The sequence below is a fragment of the Daphnia pulicaria genome, chromosome 8 (assembly GCF_021234035.1).
Source record: "Daphnia pulicaria isolate SC F1-1A chromosome 8, SC_F0-13Bv2, whole genome shotgun sequence".
In the NCBI taxonomy this organism is placed as follows: domain Eukaryota; kingdom Metazoa; phylum Arthropoda; class Branchiopoda; order Diplostraca; family Daphniidae; genus Daphnia; species Daphnia pulicaria.
The window spans coordinates 12,161,028-12,179,881 of record NC_060920.1 but is presented as its reverse complement, the minus strand read 5'-3'; the positions used below and the strand labels follow the sequence as shown (position 1 = coordinate 12,179,881).

Below are 18,854 nucleotides of genomic sequence, written 5' to 3'. Positions count from 1 at the left end.
GAGACAACAAAAAAACCAGTCACAAACAAAAATTAATTAAAAATTAACCAGATGGAATTGGGGATAGAAATAAAAATTAGGTAATAGAAAAATGAATAAAGTATTCACTGTTAGGAAGAAAAGGGGGGAAAATCAGAGTCATAGATAAGAAAACAATTTTTTTACCGAGGAGAAGTTGGTTTTCCCATAAGACGCTGTAGGCGACACACACCAGCTTGGACACAAATGAGATTTTCGCATTTGCGGAGAATGCGCAACGCAGGATGTGTAACTGCTCCATTGGCTTGTCGATGTTGATTCATCAAACTGTTTCGCAAAATCGACTTTATTCATAAAGAAAAAAAAGTCAACGGGCCACACCAACACTAATAAAAATACGATATTTCGACTGAAATCGAAACAAACGTTAGTAAGGAGAGAAATAGCAATTTTTACTTCAAAGGACTTTTTTAACGATTTGACGAAAAGCTATTTACATAATAAACAAATGGGGCGAGGCGAACTACAAAAATGCATATTAAATTAACACTTGTTCGCTTCGTTTCTTAGGTGTTGACATTCGTGAGCATGTCGAAGCCTATTGTAATGCCGGCTTGGATCGGGTTTCTATAGATACAAGCAAAAACACAAAAACCTTTTATGACATCGAAAAATTTGTCACCTTTTGCATTCGATTGTCGGACTGCTTCCACGATGCACGCTCCACATAATGGTAAAGCGCATTTTTTACATTTTACCATTAGAAACTACATTTACTAAATTTAATTTCAAAGCATTTCTTATTTATCGTTTTGTTCCAGCTTCAATTGTGCATGTGCTTCGCTTACTTGTCCTCCTTTCATCAGTTTCAGTTTTCTTCAATGGGATTCCTTCGTGTACCGTAAGTTATTATAGACTATACATTATTCAGTCGCATTAAATGGAGATTGTGTTGATTTACTTTTCTTAGAACGGAATCCCAGCTTTAGAAGAAATTCCTTTCACTGCCGGATCGGACGGTGTACTCCCGCAGTCTACAGTATTTCGTCGATCACAAAATAAGGAAGTCACGACTGAATTAGATTTAGGCAGCTGCGGTCCCCGATCAAAGGTTACAAGTAGTAGGGACATGGAAAAAGACGAATATTAAAATGTTGACTGTATTTAAAGGTACCTTGTATAGAGTCAGGAACATGTGAATCAATGCCGTTGCTTGAACCTGCTCGATGTAGACGGAGATATTGCCCCCTAAATAAGGTAAAACCAAATTTATGTTAACTATACATGAAAAGAACTCTGTTTTTCTACTCGACGCCATAGGTTTACTGCCTCGATTTCGACGGATGCATGATACCTGACCCTATTTTCATCTTTTCGCTGTCTCCTAAAGAAAAGAAATGTCCTATTCCTTTAAGCCTTTGCGCAAACAAAGACCTTTGTCAATACGTACTTCGAAAGGTATGACTTTTTACATAAACGGATCAATACGAATGACAGATCGATCCTAAAATACTATTACCTTATTAGAATTATGATGATTTGCGAGAGCCAAGCGTCAATCGCCTAAATTGCTCCATTATGACAAATCGAATTGTCTTTACAAACTCATCCTGTAACGCTCACAGCGATTGCCATTGGACAGCCAAATGTTGCCCGGATGGAGGTTGACGCCCAAGAGTCGATTAAAATGATTCACTAAAACAAATCGATTTTATACTCGGCAGGGCTCAATCGACAATGTATCTCCTATGAGGGAAAGGTGCTACCAGCCAGGATGTCCAACGATATCGACTCCACCACAACTGAAAATTCGCTTTCATCGGTACCATTTAATCCGGACGAAACATCCAATGCGGCTGATCCTTTGCCGACTTCTTCGCAAAACAAAACAAAATCAACAAAGATCCGAATAATGAATTCATTTAATACTGTTGTAGAAGGAAGATTGTTGGAATTCCAGTTAAGTATGCGCGTTCAGTTGGCCAAGTCGCTTAACATCTCTGAAAGCGTTTTCACTAGAATAATAGCGCGGAATGGAAGTATTCTACTAAAAGTTGAGATGTCTTCAATCCACGGTGCCAACACGACGGTGGAAGTCGAACAAGCCCATGCCAAGCTCGGATCGATGCTAAAACAGGGTAGCTTAGTATTGACTGATTTAAATAGTACAAAATTGGATGTTCCTCCTCAGCAAAATGGCCAAGTACTGACTGACGAAACAGGTGGCTACTCAAATATTTTCATCGGTGTCACGGCCGCTAGTTTGAGCTCCACATTTTTACTGATATTTTGGGTCGTTTGGAATCTGAAAAAGAACAAAACGATCAATCCTATGGGAGGTCATTCAGAGCGACTAAACAGCCACAGCCTATTCATGACTAAACAATCTACTGATAATCTTGGACTAGGAAGAAGCCCAGGCCTTCGTAGGAATTCGAATAATAAATTCACGACTTTCGCAGAATCTGAAGCTCAATGGGAAATTTTCCAGCAACATTTTCCCTCAAAGCCGGATTATGTTTGGAAGTCCCAATCTGACGAAACTGTATGGGCAGGTATTGACCATCAAGTGCAGTGGCCGCAGTTATTGGACGCTCCAGACGAAGAATCAGTTCCAATAACCAGTAGGACTACTAAACAATAGAACTAGTAAGCATTAGGTTTACTTTATCAAAACTAATTGTCTACGTTACTCACATAATCGCAGTTGTTGTACTCGGGGATATGCATCTACTACCGCTGTCCACCATTTTTGATTAACACGTTTTTTTTTTTCAAATTCTTAATACGACGCATCAAAATATTTGAATGTTTTCAGTGTTCAAATTTCTCTCATAGGGTTATAATACACTAAAGAGAATCAATGTACTTTATAATGTAACAGTAAAGATAAATGCATAACATCGACATGTTAGGACAAGGCAACTTGCTGCTTTATTGCTTTACGCCTTTATACCAGAGTATGTTTACCTATGAATAATGGACAATTAATCTCCTAGTAAACGAACAAATCAGGGAAGTTGTTGCCATATAGCGGCATTGACTGGTTGTTAGGTTGCACAGCGGTCAATTCAGGTTGACCGCAAGGCATAATTGATATGCGAGTCAAAATCTGATTCAGCGTATCGTTCAGCACATCATTCTACGAAGAAAACATACCTTGTTAGTAAAAACGAATCAACATGTTAAAAGAAATCGAACTACCTTTGCAGAACTAGCAACCAGTTGTTGGAATGGAGTATTACGAAACTTTTCGCAAATAACTTGTCTTTTTTCGTATTCCGCTTCACGACGAGATTCTGCCGGTTCTGCTAGAACTTTCTTGAGCGCTTCAAAAGTCACCTCTTCCTCTGCATACCTCTGCAAATATCAGACAAAAACGATAAATATCGAGTAGTCGAGAAATCAGCAAAAACTACAAACGTACTCGAGATACTCCGGGGGAGGAAGTGTTGCTCTCTGATCCGTCTAGGTTTAAGTTGCTCAAATCAGTGAAAGAGGATGGCTGATGTAACGAAGAGTCAGCCCAAGAGTACCGCTGATTGGCATTGAATGGTCCCTAAAGAAAAATAAAGTGAAACAGTTTTAAAAAAGACCATTTTCTAACCAATAATATTTTCAAAATATTTACCTGTAATGGAATCATGCCCATTATGTCTTTGCCAGCTTCCTTCATGCAGTCGGCAATAGTGTTAAAGTCTAAAAGACATTCTGGTAGGATGCCATTTTGTGGAAATTCTTCAGCCGATCCCTCGTTGAATCTTAAAAGAAGCGGCGCTTTTGCAGTCCTGGCAGCTACTACCTGGGCACTGTATTCAATCAGCGTGGCTACATTCATGGTATGGGAAGCTAAGTTAAAAATGCTAAGGGAAACAACCTGCGAAATTGAAAAACATTAAGTGGTGGCCAAACATGAATAAATTGCATTCGTTTACATGAAGAGATATGCGGTTGGTTGGATGAAGCATAGTATTAGTCAATGCTACATCCTGGACAGCTAGTGCCCATCGTAGTATATCCACCAACATTTCGTCCGTAGCAAGCTCAACACAAACTAAAGCTGCTGTGCAGTAAATGGCCTAGAAAGTGATTGAACAGTTAATATTGCAATCGAAGGATTTTCAAAAATTTCTAAAACGGTTGAAACCTCAATATTTTCCCGCGTGACATTGGTTAAATCAAGACTTTCGGATAAGTTCACTAAAATACGACTGCCGTGATTTTTGTAAAACAAAGAATCCGCTCGAGAACATTTGTCGAATACCAGGTTCAAACCGCAGATGTCAATGCTATTATACGAAAATAAAAACGTGTTGTAATTGGATTTTTCATGTCAATAATGGAATCTCTGAATTCTTACCAAGGTTTCTTGAGCTTCAAACGGTTTTCATGCCGATCGAGCAAACAGTGAAGAATTTCTTGGACTAGTACACGAACGTAAGCGTCTTGGCCTAATGAAGTACGTAAAAGAGGGTCCAAAAAGGTTAGCGGAAGCGAAGTGGAAAAGTTGGTAGACTGGTATTTGTAGCTGACCTAAAAAAGAAAAAAAAAAACTGTTTTTATAAGGTCAGTTATAACATACGCTAAGCAGGTAGCATACTTTCAAGAGACATTTTAACAACATATGCTGAAGAAGGGTTTCAGCTTGGACGTTCTCAGGATCAAACTCTCCTGCAACCGGCGTCCGCCCAATGATGAACATCATGATTTCAATTTTCTGATAGTCTGGCAGATGGTAAGCAAATTCGGCTAAGGCGCTGATAAGTGACTCTTGAAATTGTTTTTCATCAGCGACGGCTTCAGCGTCATCGACCGGGATCGCTGACATAATACTCTGTTTTAGGTGTTTCAGCAGCGAATTGACAATCTCCAACACCGACGGACCTAAGTGAACCAACGTTAACCTCTTATGGTTCCCATCTCCATTAAACATTTAACTCACCAACGCTCTCTCCAGCGGCGATAGAGATTATTTTGGCTAAAACATTCGCCATGCTGGTACGCACTTTAGCTCTCGACCGGGATGACGTATCCAAGTGCATCATTAAATTTTCAACAACTGCATAAGAATACTGAACCTGTGCCCATTACAATAATGGTTAGTCTCCATTTGTTTTTCTATAAGGGAAACTATTGTACCTGAATTGAATACATGATCACTCTGAATGTGTAAATGGCGAAGTCATTGGGAACCCAAAGCTCGTGCAAATCCAAATGTCTGTAAGAAGTTCAATTATATAAGTTACCAGTAATTCACTTCTTTGTATTGGGGGCAGGATAACTCACTTGAATACGGGTTTAATGACGGATCGTATGTTGCCAAACGAAGCTCTGCCGACCAGCTCGCGCAAGCAATTTTCAGCCAAAGAAGACGGATCAATATTCCGGGCACCGTTCTCCGAATCCGTCTGCTCTTCCGGGTGGCCACTTGGACTATTACCGTCATTTGAAATCCTCCTTGGTCTATAAGTAGAATTTGATTAAGACAACTTCTCTCTTGAGAGGTTAACACAACAAAAACAAAAAATAAACAAAACAAAAAAACAGTTGACGGCACGCATCAAAAGCTACAAGTTTATAATTGCATCACGCGGCAACCATTTGATATGACCTAGCATGTTGCATGTTGTACAACAGCGAAGGGATGATCTTGTCCATATGAACGGGTTCCCAAATGTTTTCGACTAGATCGTCCGAGACAGTCTTACGAACAACTCCCTGTAAACAAAAGCAAGATAATTTATTTGAAGTCAATTCAAATTGCCAATGTATGTCTTACTTGAATACCACGTAAACCGGCTAATCGAAGACTGTTCAAAACGTCGACTTCGGGGTGATTACTATGACAAAGGGATGCGAACTTTGAGACGAAGAAATCATACCGACGGTGATAGGAAGGCGTATCCTCTTCAATATTGGCAAATTTGACAAACTAGAACAACAGTCAGTAGGACAACACTCTTGAGTATGCTTATTAACGAGCAGTTACCGATTGGGAAGCTAATATTTGTAGAGCGGGCTCCGTAGTTTCCAACAGTTTTTGGACTGTTTTCAGGAAGCTCTCAACGAAAAGATTGAGAGACTGTGCATGGCAAGCCAGTAATAACTGATCCATAGCCTCCATTGCTATGATTACCATTGGATTGCGATGACGGTAAATGTCACGACTAACTCTTTGGGCCAAGTACTCGCCAATACGATCAAGTTTCTCTGGAGATGACATTGAATAAAATGTCAACTTGTCCATGTTGCTCCGCACCAACCCATCCTAATTTACAATAGAATATTTTAAACATAAAACAAAAGGCCTAATCCTATTAAGCAGTCTCTATATGCAAACCTCAGGATTGACTGGGAAAATATTATCCACCAACCGCTTGTAACGGGGCCTCAGGGCAGCGCAGCAGCCACAACAACCTGTCATTATAAAAATCAATAAGTCACTATATTTATTTAGAAAGAAAGCTGATTATCTTTTAGAGAGATGTTAGTTATCCGCACTATTGTAAGTCCGCTATTTATGACAGAGGAAATCGTGACCGATAAACCCAGGTTCTTATCAAAACACAGTAAGTCAATAACCAATGATAACATTACAAATAGAAAGCATCTTGTCATTATTTGGAAAAAAAACGAATATTTGCTGTAGCAATTTTTTGCTATAACTCACAATAGGAAGCGTCACATTTTGATAGCACAGTGTCAAGCATTTCAAGGAAGCTCGAATCAGATAAAGTACTCCACACCGACATTTTTGAGGTAGCCAAATAAAGTCTACAGAAATGGGGCTGCAGGCTTACGAGCCGCCTACCCGTCCCACTGAACACCGACTTCGCTATGACACGGATGCTAGATGCATTCGTTACTCAGTGCAACTGTGTCCTTAAGGAAATCGATAGGGGAGTCGCGCGCAGCTACCGGCCTGATATCGGTGCATTTAACCACGCGTAAAACACTTTCTCGAGAAAGCTGTTGTTTATTAACAGGTTTTGCCACTTCACTAACTTTTGCTTAAACAATGTGTCTTGAAGCTATTGTAAACAATCAAACATTTTGGCCTTTTAATAAAAACAGATCTCCAAGCACACATCTATTCAGGTGAAGCTAATGTAGCATTGACACATGGTGTGTGGGCAATGTCAGAAAACAAACAGACTGTGAATTTGTTGAGTCAAGGTAGCTAACCACAGTCACCTTGTGGCTAACTCGCTTGTCAATAACTACTTCCAGCTGTTGCTCAGCAACTACTCCCAATCAAGTATCTTTGGCTACTACAGATCAAGTAATTTACAAAATCCACTTCAACTAAGAGAAAAGTAATATAAAGTTACAATTCTATCCCTTTAAGCACAACACCTGAATAGTAATGGGAAAGAAAGTTAAATTTTGTGGTATGAAAGGAAATGAAACTTCAAACTGCTTTCTCAGCAGATAAAATAATCAAACTAGGTTAGTAGTTAGAAAAACCGGTGACAGAAAATTCTGAAATCACTCTCGTCCAAGAAGTGACCAACGGTTTTCAAACAAAATAAACAAGCAAACGAGTGAAACACTGGTACACGTTCATTAATTGAGACCTACCCATTTTTTAGAAGCAATCCTACAAATTTGTTGTTGTTGAGGGAAACTGGCTATTCGATAAAACAGAGATAAAATATTCCAGCTGCCGAATCAACTAGTGACCAAAGCAACCTTCATGGAGCAACGGACGGACTTCGCCCTTTTTTGCTGTTTGTTTGTCGTGAATTCACTGTATTCCCGACAATGTTGCCGGATGCGTATTACAACTAAAAAAAAAACAATTTTTATAAGTCTAGAGTTATAGATCAAAAAATAAAAAAAAATTAATTTGTAAATATCTATTGTGGTTACTTAATCATTAGACTATTCTTTTATTAAATTGAAAATCATGGATTTGTACAAGTAAATAAACACAATCATAAACACATCGTCTGCTCTTTTGCTTTCACTTGTAGTTAACTTTTTAAAACTTGTTCCTGATCAACTTAAACAAAAACTATGGCTGAATATAGGGAAATTATAGCATCTGAATTAATGCTCAAGAAAATAGATCCATGGAAAAGAATAGGTGGTGGTTGCAGCAGTAATAACTGGGCTTTCAAAACTGATATTGGAGAAATATTTGCAAAAATATGCAGTGATGAAAATGTAATTTAAATGGTCTCCTTTGAGTTTTTTAATTGTTTAAAGAACTTCTTTGTTATTTCAGGGAAAAGATCTTCTCTTTGGTGAATTCAAATCTTTAGAAATACTTCAAATGGCAAATGCTGTGCGAGTTCCAAAACCAATCAAAGTTGTTTCTTCCTACAATACCACAATTCTCATAACAGAATATATTCAGTTTAGGGGGTTAAAAGTCTTTCAAGGTGAACTTGGGCATCAGCTTGCCATGTACTTTATTATACCTTGTGTTTTTCATCCCATTACAAATTTAAATGACTTGCTATTTTTTTCTTTTTTTACAGACTCCATCTAAAGAACTTGGAACTATTGAAGATAAATTCTGATCAAGCAGTAAGGCAATTTGGCTTCTATGTTAATGTCTGCTGTGGATTACTCCCTGTTGAAAACCAATGGAATGGAAATTGGACTGTAATAGATGAAATTTTTGGATTAATATTTTATATCCTAAATTAATATTTTGTAATTTTTTAAATGCAGGATTTTTACTGCAAACAGAGATTGAAACCACAAATTAAAAATGTTGCTCAAAAGGTGGGTCCAATGTTTTGTTTAACTTTATTACGCAGCTTGACTTCATATTCACTTAACTTTTATAATATTGATTAAAGTAGTCTGGTAACAAAGAGGTGGAAAGACTATGGTCTCTTCTGGAACCTAAAATCAACCAGCTTTTCGATGGAGTTACTGTTTTACCTTCTCTGCTCCATGGGGACTTATGGAGTGGAAATGTCGGAGAAACAAACGATGCACCTGGTAAAATGAATGCAATTTGTATCTTAATATTCAGTCCTAGGCAATAACTTATACGTGTGTTTAGTAATCTACGATCCAGCCTCATTTTATGGCCATCACGAATTTGATCTGGCTATCACTCGCATGTTTGGAGGATTCAGCAAGGAGTTTTATGAGAAATATCACCAACTTATTCCTCGCGAGAAAGGTTTTGAAGAGCGAAAGCCTTTGTACGAACTTTTTCATTACCTCAATCACTGGTATGTCGACTTCATTTTGCCGATATGTTTTAGTTCAATCCTCCTTGAATCTGATATCATATTTAGGAACCATTTTGGTGGTGGTTATGAAGAGCAAAGCCTAGGAATAATGCGCAAATTAGTTAAGTTGTTACATTGTTAACTTTACTGGTTATGCAATTTTTTCACATTCTGATTCGGTCATCCCAATATTTTAAAAAATGAGTTTCAACTGTGTTTCATAAGAGAAATAAGAAAAATATATATTTCTGAGTACACCCAAGTTACAAGTTACAGTATAGTATTGATCAGCGCTCTATAAAGTTTTGGTGCTGATTACTTTTTCTGAAGTTTCACAGAGACCGTCTTCGGACCTGAGAGGATGAGGCATGTGGAGAATAGGAAATCCGAATGCATCTAATTAAAAACAATATGGTTCATAACCTGATATGATAAACAAGAAAGTTTGTGTAAATACTTGGTGATAAATGTTTTCTTGTCTCACAGGATTTCGAATGTGTGTTGGTCCCTTCCTGTTGAATCTGATTTAGTGACATATTATTGATAACATTATCTAATAAGTAATAACACTTTTACCCTGTGTACTGGAGAACAGGTTGGGCTGCTTATGTTATTACTGGCCGCTTTCAACAAATGAGCTGATGAACCTAGAGGGGGAATTTCAATTTTGATGCATCCATCACCACGAGAGGCGTTGGGCTGCCATGGAAGTGGACTTGCAGGTGATCGCATTGGAATCTTACCAAATCGACCTTCCTGGGTGGCGGGAGGGAAAGTAAAACACACACCTGTAGATGGAGCGGTGAAGGACGATGAATTCGGCACGACGAGCTTCGGTGGCGACATTTGAAACATGGGCTTGATCGAATAATTTGATTCCGGAGAAGGTGGAGGAGCAGCCATGTGTTCTCTGGAAGGACTGTAATAAGAATGTGACGCTTCCTCGCTTCCCAAAATCTCGTCAAAGACCATCCGAATACGACTGACAGCAGCCGCAACAACAGCCGCCCTACAACACCCAGTAATAGTGACAAGGAATAAAGACGAGTTAATAAAATCACAAAAGCGCAAATATAAATGCCAAACAAATGTTCTATTTTTGAATAATTTTCATCTACAGAAAACAAAGAAAAGAAAATAACAACGTGTTTGAATTACTTCAATGTAACAGAGTCGACATCAACGGGTTGTTTGAAGCTGAAATTTGATGCATTTGGGGCTGATTTACTAGGCAAAGAATCTCCAGTCGAGGCCGAAAATTTGGATCCAGATGGAACACCACTCGTTCCAGACGTCGACGGAGTGCTGGAAGTGGCTGGATATTTTCCTTTGGCTATGGAGCAGGCAGATGCAGGTGTCGTTCCCATATTATTGAACTTGCTGGGATCCTGTAAGGCTATGACCGGAGAAGCACCATTGCTTGAAGAATTTCGATTGTTGAAGTTGAACGATACAGACGGAGTGTCTTTCAATTTGGGAAAAGTGAACTCGGAAGTGTTAGTACTGGCCGCAGGTGTGAGTGGATTTCCGCCAAAGAAATAATTGGCTCGATCCAATGCCGACACGTTGTTAGTCTGTTGAAATTCAAACAAAATTAAGTAAATCCGATTCATGTTATTAAAAATAAATATGCTATTAAAATGTTGAAATATTTACCTGATTATTAGAGTTGGAATCTATGAGCAGAGGAGACATGTGTGCCAGCCGATTATTAAACACTTTACCAAAAAGAGTATGCGTTTCGATTTTCGATGAAACAGGAGTACAGTTGATGGAAAGAATGAGAGAAGTCAGCTCTGACGCATTCATCTCTTGAAGTGGGTGACGGCAAAGTTTTTGAAGTGTTGCAATCTGATACCTATCTGCCAATGCTTGAAGTTCGCCCAGACTGGCCATAGCCGAAGCCTTCAACTGTCCCGTGTAGACGAAACGCAGAAAATGACTGAAAATGACTGGTTGAACGTCGTCTATTACGACAGAACTGGATGCAGCTTCTTCTTTTTCAAACAGACCGGCAAACACTGGACTACGCGCTGATAGAATTGAGCGATGGGCAGTGAACGTTTTCATTTTTGAAGATTGTCCGACTTGAAACTCGACATCAGTGAGGCTGCCATTTTTCGCCGAAATCCACAGCTGTTCCGCCAGAAGAGTATCCGCCAACTGATGCGAATAATCGGTCACAGTCTCCATAATCTTGAGAGAAATCCAGCAGGTAAACGTGAGGGGCGTCTTCAAATCCAACAGTTCAGCAGAGTAGACGGAATTGGGTCCTTCGTTTGATACTCGATACATTCGCTTCCGCTGATCGGGCAAGGCGCATGTAGTGAAAAGTACTTCGGCAATGTCAAAAATGGAAGGTTGATTCGACTTGGACACGAGGTAAATAACATGTTGAAAAGCGACCGTCTTAACGCCAAAGCAAACCTTGAAACCATCTTCTAATTCAATTTCGTGAGATTTACTGTTAATGTTCGTCACGTGCCATTCAATCTTGGACGTAATGCTCTTCTCCAGTACAGACATTTTACAAGAAATAATACAAAAAATAATTTACAAAATAATTGGACAGGGACCTGAACGTGACAGCTTCTGATGAACGACTAAAACTGTGAAAGAAAACGCCTCAATAAGAAACTTCGAATTTACCTCGTTTGCGTAGAATTTGACCGTGAGACCTTTTTCTCTTTCTTTTACCTTTGTTAACCCTTCCTCTTCTCGCCACCGAGGAAAAAGAAAAACTACTAAAAAAAACATAGAATATTCTTTTAGACCCTTAAGGTTAAAGTGAAAACAAAGGAAATACAAAATCAATTTTGTTATGTCTAGACCGAGATTAGACAAAGCCTTCTTCTTCATTTTCTTTAATGCGAATTAATTTTTAAATTTACGGGATCTAATTAAAAAAGAAAAACATATGCCGTAAGCGTTTCTTTTGGAATATAATGAACGCTTAGCCAGAAAAATGTGTGGAGATCTAACATAAAGAATTAAATTTTAAAAAATTCATTTAAAAAAATTCATAAAGGGTTGAATAATTAAGTTGGCATTTGAGACTTTGGTGATGCACCATCCAGTGCCACGTTACACAGGAAAAATTCGCCCCGTCATCAACATGTTAAACCAACCTCAAGGGATATATACTTGACGTCACGCACCTTAACTCCCGTAGTTCAAACCGGCTGCTTTTATAAGGGACAAGAAAGATAGAAGAAAAAAAAAACGCCGGGAGCCTCGTGCTTCACGGCAGGATGGTAAACAAAAAGAAAAGCTGCTTTTTGAAACCTGAAGGTGAAACCCGAACGTCTTCGAAGGGCGTTCGTCAGTTCTGCCACGTTGGCTGCTAAAGTAAGCTCGGTTTTTCATGTTTCCTGGTGCTCGATTTTGTCTGTGCTAAAAAGGCAGTTTTGAAATTATCTAAATTTGTGTTAAAAACTTAAAATCATGGCGGATAATCAAATAGAGTCGACTAAGTTAGTCAGCAAGAGTCAGAGCACGCCAGTGTCATGTTTTGCCCAACACTCGCAGCGCGTGCAGATGCTCCTGTGCACCTTGTTTTTCGTCTCGTGTTTCGCTTTTCTCTTCGTCCTGGAAAGCAAATTGGCCGAACAGCAGCGAGCACTCGAATTTGCTTACAAAGAGTTTTATCTGCGACCGTTCCACTACAAACTCGACCCTTTTTCTTATGTCGAATTAAAGAACGGGGCGCCCATTACGGAGCCTGAACCGCCCAGTCCACATTTCATGTTCTCGTTCGAAGAGTTGCTGCTCAATCGATTCCTCGACTATTATCTGTGGGCTCAAGGGCCCACCGACGAGACCGATGTCACGACCGATCCCGAAAGGTTACCTTTGACAATGCAGGCATTCGGGTCCCACTTGCGCAACAGACTCTATTATCAACTGGAACGAGACGAACTCAAAATCAATCCGATTCTTTTGACCGATCCAGCCCTACCCACTGACAGTAATTTTAGATTCTAGCTGAAAGAATGCTCAATTACTAAAGAATTTCTTGTTTCAGTCAGAGACCCAGAGGACGGTATTGAACCCAATAAACTGCTATGGAACGTGATACCTTATTGTAACGATCCTGTCCTGGAAGATGCCCTTCATGAGTTGGGAAACATCAACGGATTTCTCTTCGCCCGGGGAAACCACAAGAATTACCGGTAACATTATAGTCAATAAAACATACCGCCCAGACAAATGACAACAAAATGGTTTGAGAAAACAGGTTTGTCAATCGGAATGAATCACGGGACATTGCTTCCATCGTAGGAGCAGTTCCCATCAAATTGGCCTATTTGCATAATCACAATTTCATCAACTTTCAGAGGTATAGACAGTTGTAGAATTTAATTGTTTTATTTCTTACTTGATTCAATGAAACAATTGTCAAATGAAACAGATACGGATTGAAGAGCCCCATTCAAATCAGCATCGTTTGCGAACCGATAGCGAGGAAATTACGTCATTTCTACACGGAGCGCTACAATTATAGGGAGTGGGCGGAAGACTTCCCCATTTCACGCACCAACTGGTGGAGAGTGGTATGGCGGGAATGCGATAAGAAATCTTGTCTTTTTCGTTATGACTCAAAACCACATTCCTTTTGACAGACTCTTGAGGAATGCATAACCAAAAAGCAACGCGAATGTACCTACGATGGATTGAAAAACATCAAGGCGAAATCTGTTTTAGATATTGGACGTACGTGGCTACCCCGTCGCGTCGAATGGGCCATTCCACAATTCTGTGAATACAACAGATGCGAGTAAGTCCATTCCCACTTTTCTTCTGCTGAACTCGAAATAATAAAATAAAAAAAAAAAAAAAGATGACGCTCGTTCATTGACGTCATTGGCCCTGGCTTTTCTTTCATCCAATTTTTATTTGATTACTCAAGGGAATTGGGAGTCGAAAAAGATCTGGGATACGTCAAAGATGTCGTTAACCAAGAGTATACTGTCGTCGGCACGTTGGAAAAGATGGGCGAGACGCTAGACCTTCTGGAAACTACGGTACCTCAGTTCTTCAAAGGCATCAAGAACATCTATTACCAAAAACGTATTTACTCGCACTCATTTCCATCCTTTTCGCACGACTTTTAATTATTATTAAAGCCCTTTTTCTAACTGACGTGTTATTTCCGCTATCCTATTGCAGTCGCAGAAAGTGCCAAAAACGTCCCGGGTCCTGAAATTCCCGTCATCAGTTCGGAAATGAGGGCCGAAATGGAAAAGAGATACGCGAAAGAAATAGAATTTTATCGCTTCGTGTCTGAGAAACTGGAGCAGGACATCAAGATGAGCAAAACGACAGCGAAACAATAACAAACAAACTAAATCAAAACAAGATAAACAAAAAATGAGTGATGACGCTTTCGCAAATATGGCATAGATTAAGTTGCAAGTCACCGCAAGCAGACCGTGACATGCAACTACTATACAATTACAGTATTTCAGAAAAATCTTTCTCATATTCAAAATGTGGTGAAGTGGTAAATAAATTTTATAATAAGATGCAAAGTAGGACCGTGATTATTTGAATACAAACGATACTCGACCCCGCACTCCCGTGTGATAATTTAATGCTTCGTTCAAAGTAATAAAAAAATTCAAGTGAAAAGATTTCAACTCACAGCATGATAGAATCAGTCATCCTTTGTAACCTCTAGTGAATTTTTCATGTTGATGCAGTTGAGCACTAACCATATTCAAACAATAACACCAAATTCGAAACTCGATTTATTCTTCGATATTTTTCCAGAACTACAAACGCAACAAGTCAAACACATTTGCTGATACACAGTGTTGCATTTACTCTGGGGGAAACAAAACAAAATAGTTTACAAATTTAAAAAATCCTCTCATCTAGAATTTAAAAAATAATAAATAGATGCACACAATAAATTCCTATTGCGGAATGTCCAATTTAAGATAAAATAAAATTTCAGCAAATAATTTAGAAATATTCCTGGGTTTCAAAAACTGGCGGGAAATAAATAAGGCTCAATTCCAATTAAAACACGAATTAAAAGAACGACCGCTAACAACAACATTCATGTTAATATCCGTATCCCGCACCACCTCCGTAGCCACCTCCGTAACTGGATGCATAACCACCGTAACTAGGTGCATAACCACTATAACTAGGTTCATAGCCACTACCATGACTCGATCCGTAGCTGCTGGATCCGTAACCATAATCTGATGAGTGGCTGTAATAAGGTTGGCTGTAAAAAGATTGGCAGCCTCCATGCTTCACACATTTCTGCAAAGACCAATTTAAAATTCATTAGGACATGATTGAGATCAGGGGCATGTAAATAACTAACATCGCAAAGAGATATTTTACCTTGATGAGTTTGGCGATTTTCTTTTCAATAATTTCCAACAATGATTCGGCCGTTTCAAGATCGTGTCCGTCATTATCAGCCTCCTCGTCGGCAGCCACAGGTGCCACAGGATTGGCCAGCGCACCGACCATCACCAAGGTGACGAGCAGCGCTACAATCTGCTCGTGTGATTGAAATTAAATGAAAAGAAAATGAATTTACTTCTCTGTCGAAAGTGTCGAATGGAATCAACTTACCACAAACGTTTTCATGTTGAATCCAATTTTCCCCTGCAGAACAACGGTCGATTCCGCGACAAATGTGTACAGTGGTAGCCGAGTGAGAAATGGTAAGTCTTCGTCTGCGACCAAAGACTATTTATACAACGCGACGGCAGCTGCTGCGTAGTGTCTAAAGCGGCCGGAGGACGACCAATTCCTTTCAACAATTTTACGAATTGAGGCTTCAGAAAGGGAAATTTATAGTGCGCGGAATCCCGGCATATTTGTTGTGTCGTTAGTTTTCTTTACAGGGAAATCCTCTTTTCATTCGAACTGGGTCAAGGTTCGACACAGTTTCGTTGCACCTGGCGGCATACAGCACTTATCTTTCTTGGATGATGGATCAATTTACACCCTTCTCTCTCTCCACGCTCTCAAGGACCTCACTTTGGAAATTTCGATTTCGAAATCGTTACTGTACACACTGGAGACATTTTACAAGGCGGCACTAATAACAGTCGGCTGTCGTTGGCAAAGTTATCGCCTCGTCAAAACTCTGAGCGTGCGGTTATTATGAGAACGTTGCGCTTGATCGACTCTGGTCGTCTTTAATGAACCCACAGTTTGTGGTTATATGCGCCTGCATGGGGTCTGATAATCATCAACGTCCGTAAACGAAATGACGTTCAAGGAAAAAATGTCTCTAAATTAAATCCCGATTCGGTACTAGGTTCCACATTCGCCTGTCGACTGGGGGGGGGGGGGAGGTATTTGATTATAAATTCTACCCACGTTGATATCCAGATATAAACTGAATGTAACGATAGCGTCATGACTGTTGGTGGGATTGATTCAAAAAGGAAAAAGTCAACACACTCACACGCAGCAGCAGAAATAGATCGTTATTTCCGTGTTCAAGGACTCGACAGAGCGACGAGCGATCCCTGGCCTGGATCCTCCGGGGGAGAAAAGAATTCTCGTCCGTTTTCCTTCGTGTTTTCCAGTCATCACGTACGGCGACGATCCAAAGTCTATTATAGCTGCATGTGTGGGCGGTACGTTTCCACCAGAAGAAAATGTACATGTTAAGTCAATCCACTATTTCCGTTCAAATAAATAATAATAGGGAGGAGGTGCCGGTGTGGCGGCAGGTTCCTATTGGTCGTAAAATTTTCTAATTGCACTTGTTTGATTTTAGAGATTAATTGAAGCCTATGTTTGAATTTGAAAATTATTCAACAATCTAAATTGTAGTTTTTTGGAATATCATTCCAGTGTTGTTGAAAACGAAAACGTTTAAAATCAACAATAATGATCAATTCCAAAAGTAAAGCTGTTGGACTACAATTATTAATACTAAAGAACAAAAACAATTCAAGAAAATCTAAAAAATTGGTGTTTGCCATGTTTTCTAAAAAAGACATGATGTTTTCCACATAAACTTGTGATTTTCTTTCATGAACAGTGGACAAAAAACACTGTTTACAAACAACTTAATAGATTAATATACATAATTTTCAAATAAAAAATGAAAATAAAAAAATTGGGAATATTGTGACACTCCTCTACATATTATAAGATTTATTATGTTTACGTCAATCAGCTATTTTTTTTTCCCCCGTCCAAATAAAATACGAATCAATCATCACAACATCACCTTGCATCTTTATGGTGAAGAACGGAAGCGGGCGATGGCGTACGTAAACGTATACATAGCAGTAATATAACGTGTATTTGTTTGGCTCCAGACGGGATTTCACGCAAAAAACCCATACATACACAAACAGATTTTACTGTTTTTTTTTTCTCTCTCTCTCTCTTTGAAGAAAATAGTTTTTTTTTAATTATTATTTCTGTTAAAAAAAGGAGAGAACGTTACATAGAAGGGGGGAGGATAAGGGGGGGGGGGGAGGGGGCTACGAGCAAATATACACATTGGCGTAAAGAACACGCCCGAAAGTCAACAAACTTCTACGCTCAAGATAAGGCGACACACGTTTACATTACATGTTTCCCCTCTTTCAAGTCATTTTTTCCCTTAATGTTTTACCTTTTTTTCCCCATTAACCTAATGTTGATGTTACACCACAAAGTTCGGAAAGAGAGGGGGGGCTCTTAACCATTTAAAAAAAAGGGAAAATCGAGCAAAACCGAAACGATCCTGACTTAAACAGAAGAAAAGTACAGAAAAAGTATCAAAAATAATTTGAAACGGAAAAAAAAAGTACTTTAGTGGAATTGTTGTAATGGCGTAAAGGTTTTAAAAATATCCCAGGTGAGCCTTTTTGAGTTGTGGGGCCGCCGCCGGATGATTGAACACTGGGTGTGTAATTTTGCTTCAATATTTGAGTGTCAAAAAAGTTCTGTTTAACTCTGTGTGTGTGTATGCGAGATAGCGAGGAAAGGAAATCCCCGACCGGGAGAAGGAACGTGTACAGGTGGAAGGAAGCAAAACAAAAAAATAGTGACATGGGAAAAGTGCATAATGCTGAGTTCCGATATTTCCGCAAGGAGAAATATTCATATTACGCATTCCCGTCGGACTGTAAAGGTTACAGCGCTCGACAAGGGTATCTATCTTCTATCTATCTCTACAAACATCCATCATTCAATGATTGAGTTCAGCGAATTTTCTCCAAAAATAGAACCGACGCGAGAGAGTATGTATATAAATAAATATTTATAAAAGAGGCTGCTACTAACACACACACAGACACACACACCACACGCATTTCGAGTGACCGCCGTCAGCCCTGCCGACGGATTTATATACCAACCAGCAGCATCGAGAAGAAGAAAAAATCCAGAGCCCGTGTCACTCGGGATATATATATAATACTAACTACACTGTGTAGTCTCTCTCTCTCTCTCTCTTAGATCATCGAAAAGTGTACGGCGTTTCTCCTTTTAGTTTTTTGTTTCTAAACGTAAAAATTGTTTTGTTACTTTGATTAATGGATTACGGCATACTCTCCACATCGGAGGTGAGGACGGGACACGAGGGACGATGGATGGATGCAACTGTGTGTTAGAGCGATCGCCAGCTGGATTTCCGCGAAAGAAATTTCCACCGACGTCCAAAACGGCTCCGGCTGCGGACGGACGTGGGCAAGGAGC

General features: G+C 39.4%; 6 protein-coding genes across 11 annotated transcripts; 3 read left to right on the top strand and 3 right to left on the bottom strand.

Moving 5' to 3' along the window:
- The first annotated feature begins 632 nt into the window (after nucleotides 1–632).
- On the top strand, nucleotides 633–2,623 carry LOC124311952. The gene is made up of 7 exons (XM_046776320.1): nucleotides 633–712; nucleotides 801–880; nucleotides 950–1,090; nucleotides 1,150–1,236; nucleotides 1,300–1,437; nucleotides 1,507–1,642; nucleotides 1,704–2,623. Exons 1-7 carry the CDS (start codon nucleotides 640–642, stop codon nucleotides 2,621–2,623), a joined length of 1,575 nt encoding a protein of 524 aa, XP_046632276.1. The 5' UTR covers nucleotides 633–639.
- Nucleotides 2,624–2,755: 132 nt separating this feature from the next.
- LOC124310940 (protein EFR3 homolog cmp44E-like) lies at nucleotides 2,756–7,731 on the bottom strand. Of its 3 annotated transcripts, none has more exons than XM_046775121.1 (17): nucleotides 7,561–7,731; nucleotides 6,320–6,396; nucleotides 5,969–6,247; nucleotides 5,759–5,911; nucleotides 5,591–5,697; nucleotides 5,266–5,442; nucleotides 5,119–5,197; nucleotides 4,922–5,057; nucleotides 4,580–4,863; nucleotides 4,340–4,512; nucleotides 4,127–4,268; nucleotides 3,915–4,058; nucleotides 3,611–3,856; nucleotides 3,407–3,538; nucleotides 3,184–3,339; nucleotides 2,950–3,121; nucleotides 2,756–2,829 (listed from the first exon to the last, which is right to left on the bottom strand). In XM_046775121.1, exons 1-16 carry the CDS (start codon nucleotides 7,562–7,564, stop codon nucleotides 2,975–2,977), a joined length of 2,436 nt encoding a protein of 811 aa, XP_046631077.1. In that variant the 5' UTR covers nucleotides 7,565–7,731; the 3' UTR covers nucleotides 2,756–2,829; nucleotides 2,950–2,974. The 3 variants fall into 3 exon arrangements, with proteins under 3 accessions (XP_046631077.1, XP_046631075.1, XP_046631076.1); XM_046775119.1 differs by lacking the exon at nucleotides 7,561–7,731 and adding an exon at nucleotides 6,650–6,805; XM_046775120.1 differs by lacking the exons at nucleotides 2,756–2,829; nucleotides 7,561–7,731 and adding an exon at nucleotides 6,650–6,805 and having other exon boundaries at nucleotides 2,891–3,121.
- A 200-nt stretch (nucleotides 7,732–7,931) lies between these two features.
- LOC124311324 (ketosamine-3-kinase-like) lies at nucleotides 7,932–9,368 on the top strand. The gene is made up of 7 exons (XM_046775770.1): nucleotides 7,932–8,148; nucleotides 8,210–8,391; nucleotides 8,466–8,592; nucleotides 8,662–8,715; nucleotides 8,796–8,937; nucleotides 9,002–9,176; nucleotides 9,243–9,368. The coding sequence occupies exons 1-7, from the start codon at nucleotides 7,999–8,001 to the stop codon at nucleotides 9,316–9,318; spliced, it is 906 nt and encodes a 301-aa protein (XP_046631726.1). The 5' UTR covers nucleotides 7,932–7,998; the 3' UTR covers nucleotides 9,319–9,368.
- Nucleotides 9,369–9,397: 29 nt separating this feature from the next.
- On the bottom strand, nucleotides 9,398–11,797 carry LOC124311044. Of its 4 annotated transcripts, none has more exons than XM_046775310.1 (6): nucleotides 10,833–11,797; nucleotides 10,335–10,750; nucleotides 9,965–10,185; nucleotides 9,753–9,823; nucleotides 9,634–9,697; nucleotides 9,398–9,572 (listed from the first exon to the last, which is right to left on the bottom strand). In XM_046775310.1, the coding sequence occupies exons 1-6, from the start codon at nucleotides 11,700–11,702 to the stop codon at nucleotides 9,472–9,474; spliced, it is 1,743 nt and encodes a 580-aa protein (XP_046631266.1). In that variant the 5' UTR covers nucleotides 11,703–11,797; the 3' UTR covers nucleotides 9,398–9,471. The 4 variants fall into 4 exon arrangements, with proteins under 4 accessions (XP_046631266.1, XP_046631267.1, XP_046631264.1 ...); XM_046775311.1 differs by having other exon boundaries at nucleotides 9,634–9,688; XM_046775308.1 differs by having other exon boundaries at nucleotides 9,753–10,185.
- Nucleotides 11,798–12,459: 662 nt separating this feature from the next.
- Nucleotides 12,460–14,751, top strand: LOC124311168 (heparan sulfate 2-O-sulfotransferase hst-2-like). The gene is made up of 7 exons (XM_046775525.1): nucleotides 12,460–13,143; nucleotides 13,201–13,348; nucleotides 13,414–13,515; nucleotides 13,588–13,729; nucleotides 13,799–13,953; nucleotides 14,086–14,246; nucleotides 14,346–14,751. The coding sequence occupies exons 1-7, from the start codon at nucleotides 12,621–12,623 to the stop codon at nucleotides 14,510–14,512; spliced, it is 1,398 nt and encodes a 465-aa protein (XP_046631481.1). The 5' UTR covers nucleotides 12,460–12,620; the 3' UTR covers nucleotides 14,513–14,751.
- Nucleotides 14,752–14,909: 158 nt separating this feature from the next.
- Nucleotides 14,910–15,953, bottom strand: LOC124311509. Its single transcript, XM_046776037.1, has 3 exons — nucleotides 15,774–15,953; nucleotides 15,537–15,695; nucleotides 14,910–15,452 (listed from the first exon to the last, which is right to left on the bottom strand). Exons 1-3 carry the CDS (start codon nucleotides 15,786–15,788, stop codon nucleotides 15,246–15,248), a joined length of 381 nt encoding a protein of 126 aa, XP_046631993.1. The 5' UTR covers nucleotides 15,789–15,953; the 3' UTR covers nucleotides 14,910–15,245.
- Nucleotides 15,954–18,854: the final 2,901 nt, after the last annotated feature.

Bases quoted from the DNA above. Each gene is read 5' to 3' on its own strand.
- LOC124311952 (XM_046776320.1), top strand. From the start codon at position 640: ATGACATCGAAAAATTTGTCACCTTTTGCATTCGATTGTCGGACTGCT. The intron at 1,237-1,299 runs GTAAAACCAAAT...TCGACGCCATAG, and splicing joins GATATTGCCCCCTAAATAAG to GTTTACTGCCTCGATTTCGA. The intron at 1,438-1,506 runs GTATGACTTTTT...TTACCTTATTAG, and splicing joins GTCAATACGTACTTCGAAAG to AATTATGATGATTTGCGAGA.
- LOC124310940 (XM_046775119.1), bottom strand. From the start codon at position 6,731: ATGTCGGTGTGGAGTACTTTATCTGATTCGAGCTTCCTTGAAATGCTT. The intron at 5,443-5,590 runs GTCATATCAAAT...TTCTACTTATAG, and splicing joins TACAACATGCAACATGCTAG to ACCAAGGAGGATTTCAAATG. The intron at 5,198-5,265 runs GTGAGTTATCCT...AACTTCTTACAG, and splicing joins GTCATTAAACCCGTATTCAA to ACATTTGGATTTGCACGAGC.
- LOC124311324 (XM_046775770.1), top strand. From the start codon at position 7,999: ATGGCTGAATATAGGGAAATTATAGCATCTGAATTAATGCTCAAGAAA. The intron at 8,392-8,465 runs GTACTTTATTAT...CTTTTTTTACAG, and splicing joins CTTGGGCATCAGCTTGCCAT to ACTCCATCTAAAGAACTTGG. The intron at 8,716-8,795 runs GTGGGTCCAATG...TGATTAAAGTAG, and splicing joins TTAAAAATGTTGCTCAAAAG to TCTGGTAACAAAGAGGTGGA.
- LOC124311044 (XM_046775308.1), bottom strand. From the start codon at position 11,702: ATGTCTGTACTGGAGAAGAGCATTACGTCCAAGATTGAATGGCACGTG. The intron at 10,186-10,334 runs GTAATTCAAACA...TGGGTGTTGTAG, and splicing joins GTCGACTCTGTTACATTGAA to GGCGGCTGTTGTTGCGGCTG. The intron at 9,573-9,633 runs GTATTTACACAA...GTTTTTAATTAG, and splicing joins AAGAAAACATTTATCACCAA to ATGCATTCGGATTTCCTATT.
- LOC124311168 (XM_046775525.1), top strand. From the start codon at position 12,621: ATGGCGGATAATCAAATAGAGTCGACTAAGTTAGTCAGCAAGAGTCAG. The intron at 13,349-13,413 runs GTAACATTATAG...TTGAGAAAACAG, and splicing joins GGAAACCACAAGAATTACCG to GTTTGTCAATCGGAATGAAT. The intron at 14,247-14,345 runs GTATTTACTCGC...ATCCTATTGCAG, and splicing joins GAACATCTATTACCAAAAAC to TCGCAGAAAGTGCCAAAAAC.
- LOC124311509 (XM_046776037.1), bottom strand. The intron at 15,453-15,536 runs GTAAAATATCTC...TGGTCTTTGCAG, and splicing joins AAATCGCCAAACTCATCAAG to AAATGTGTGAAGCATGGAGG.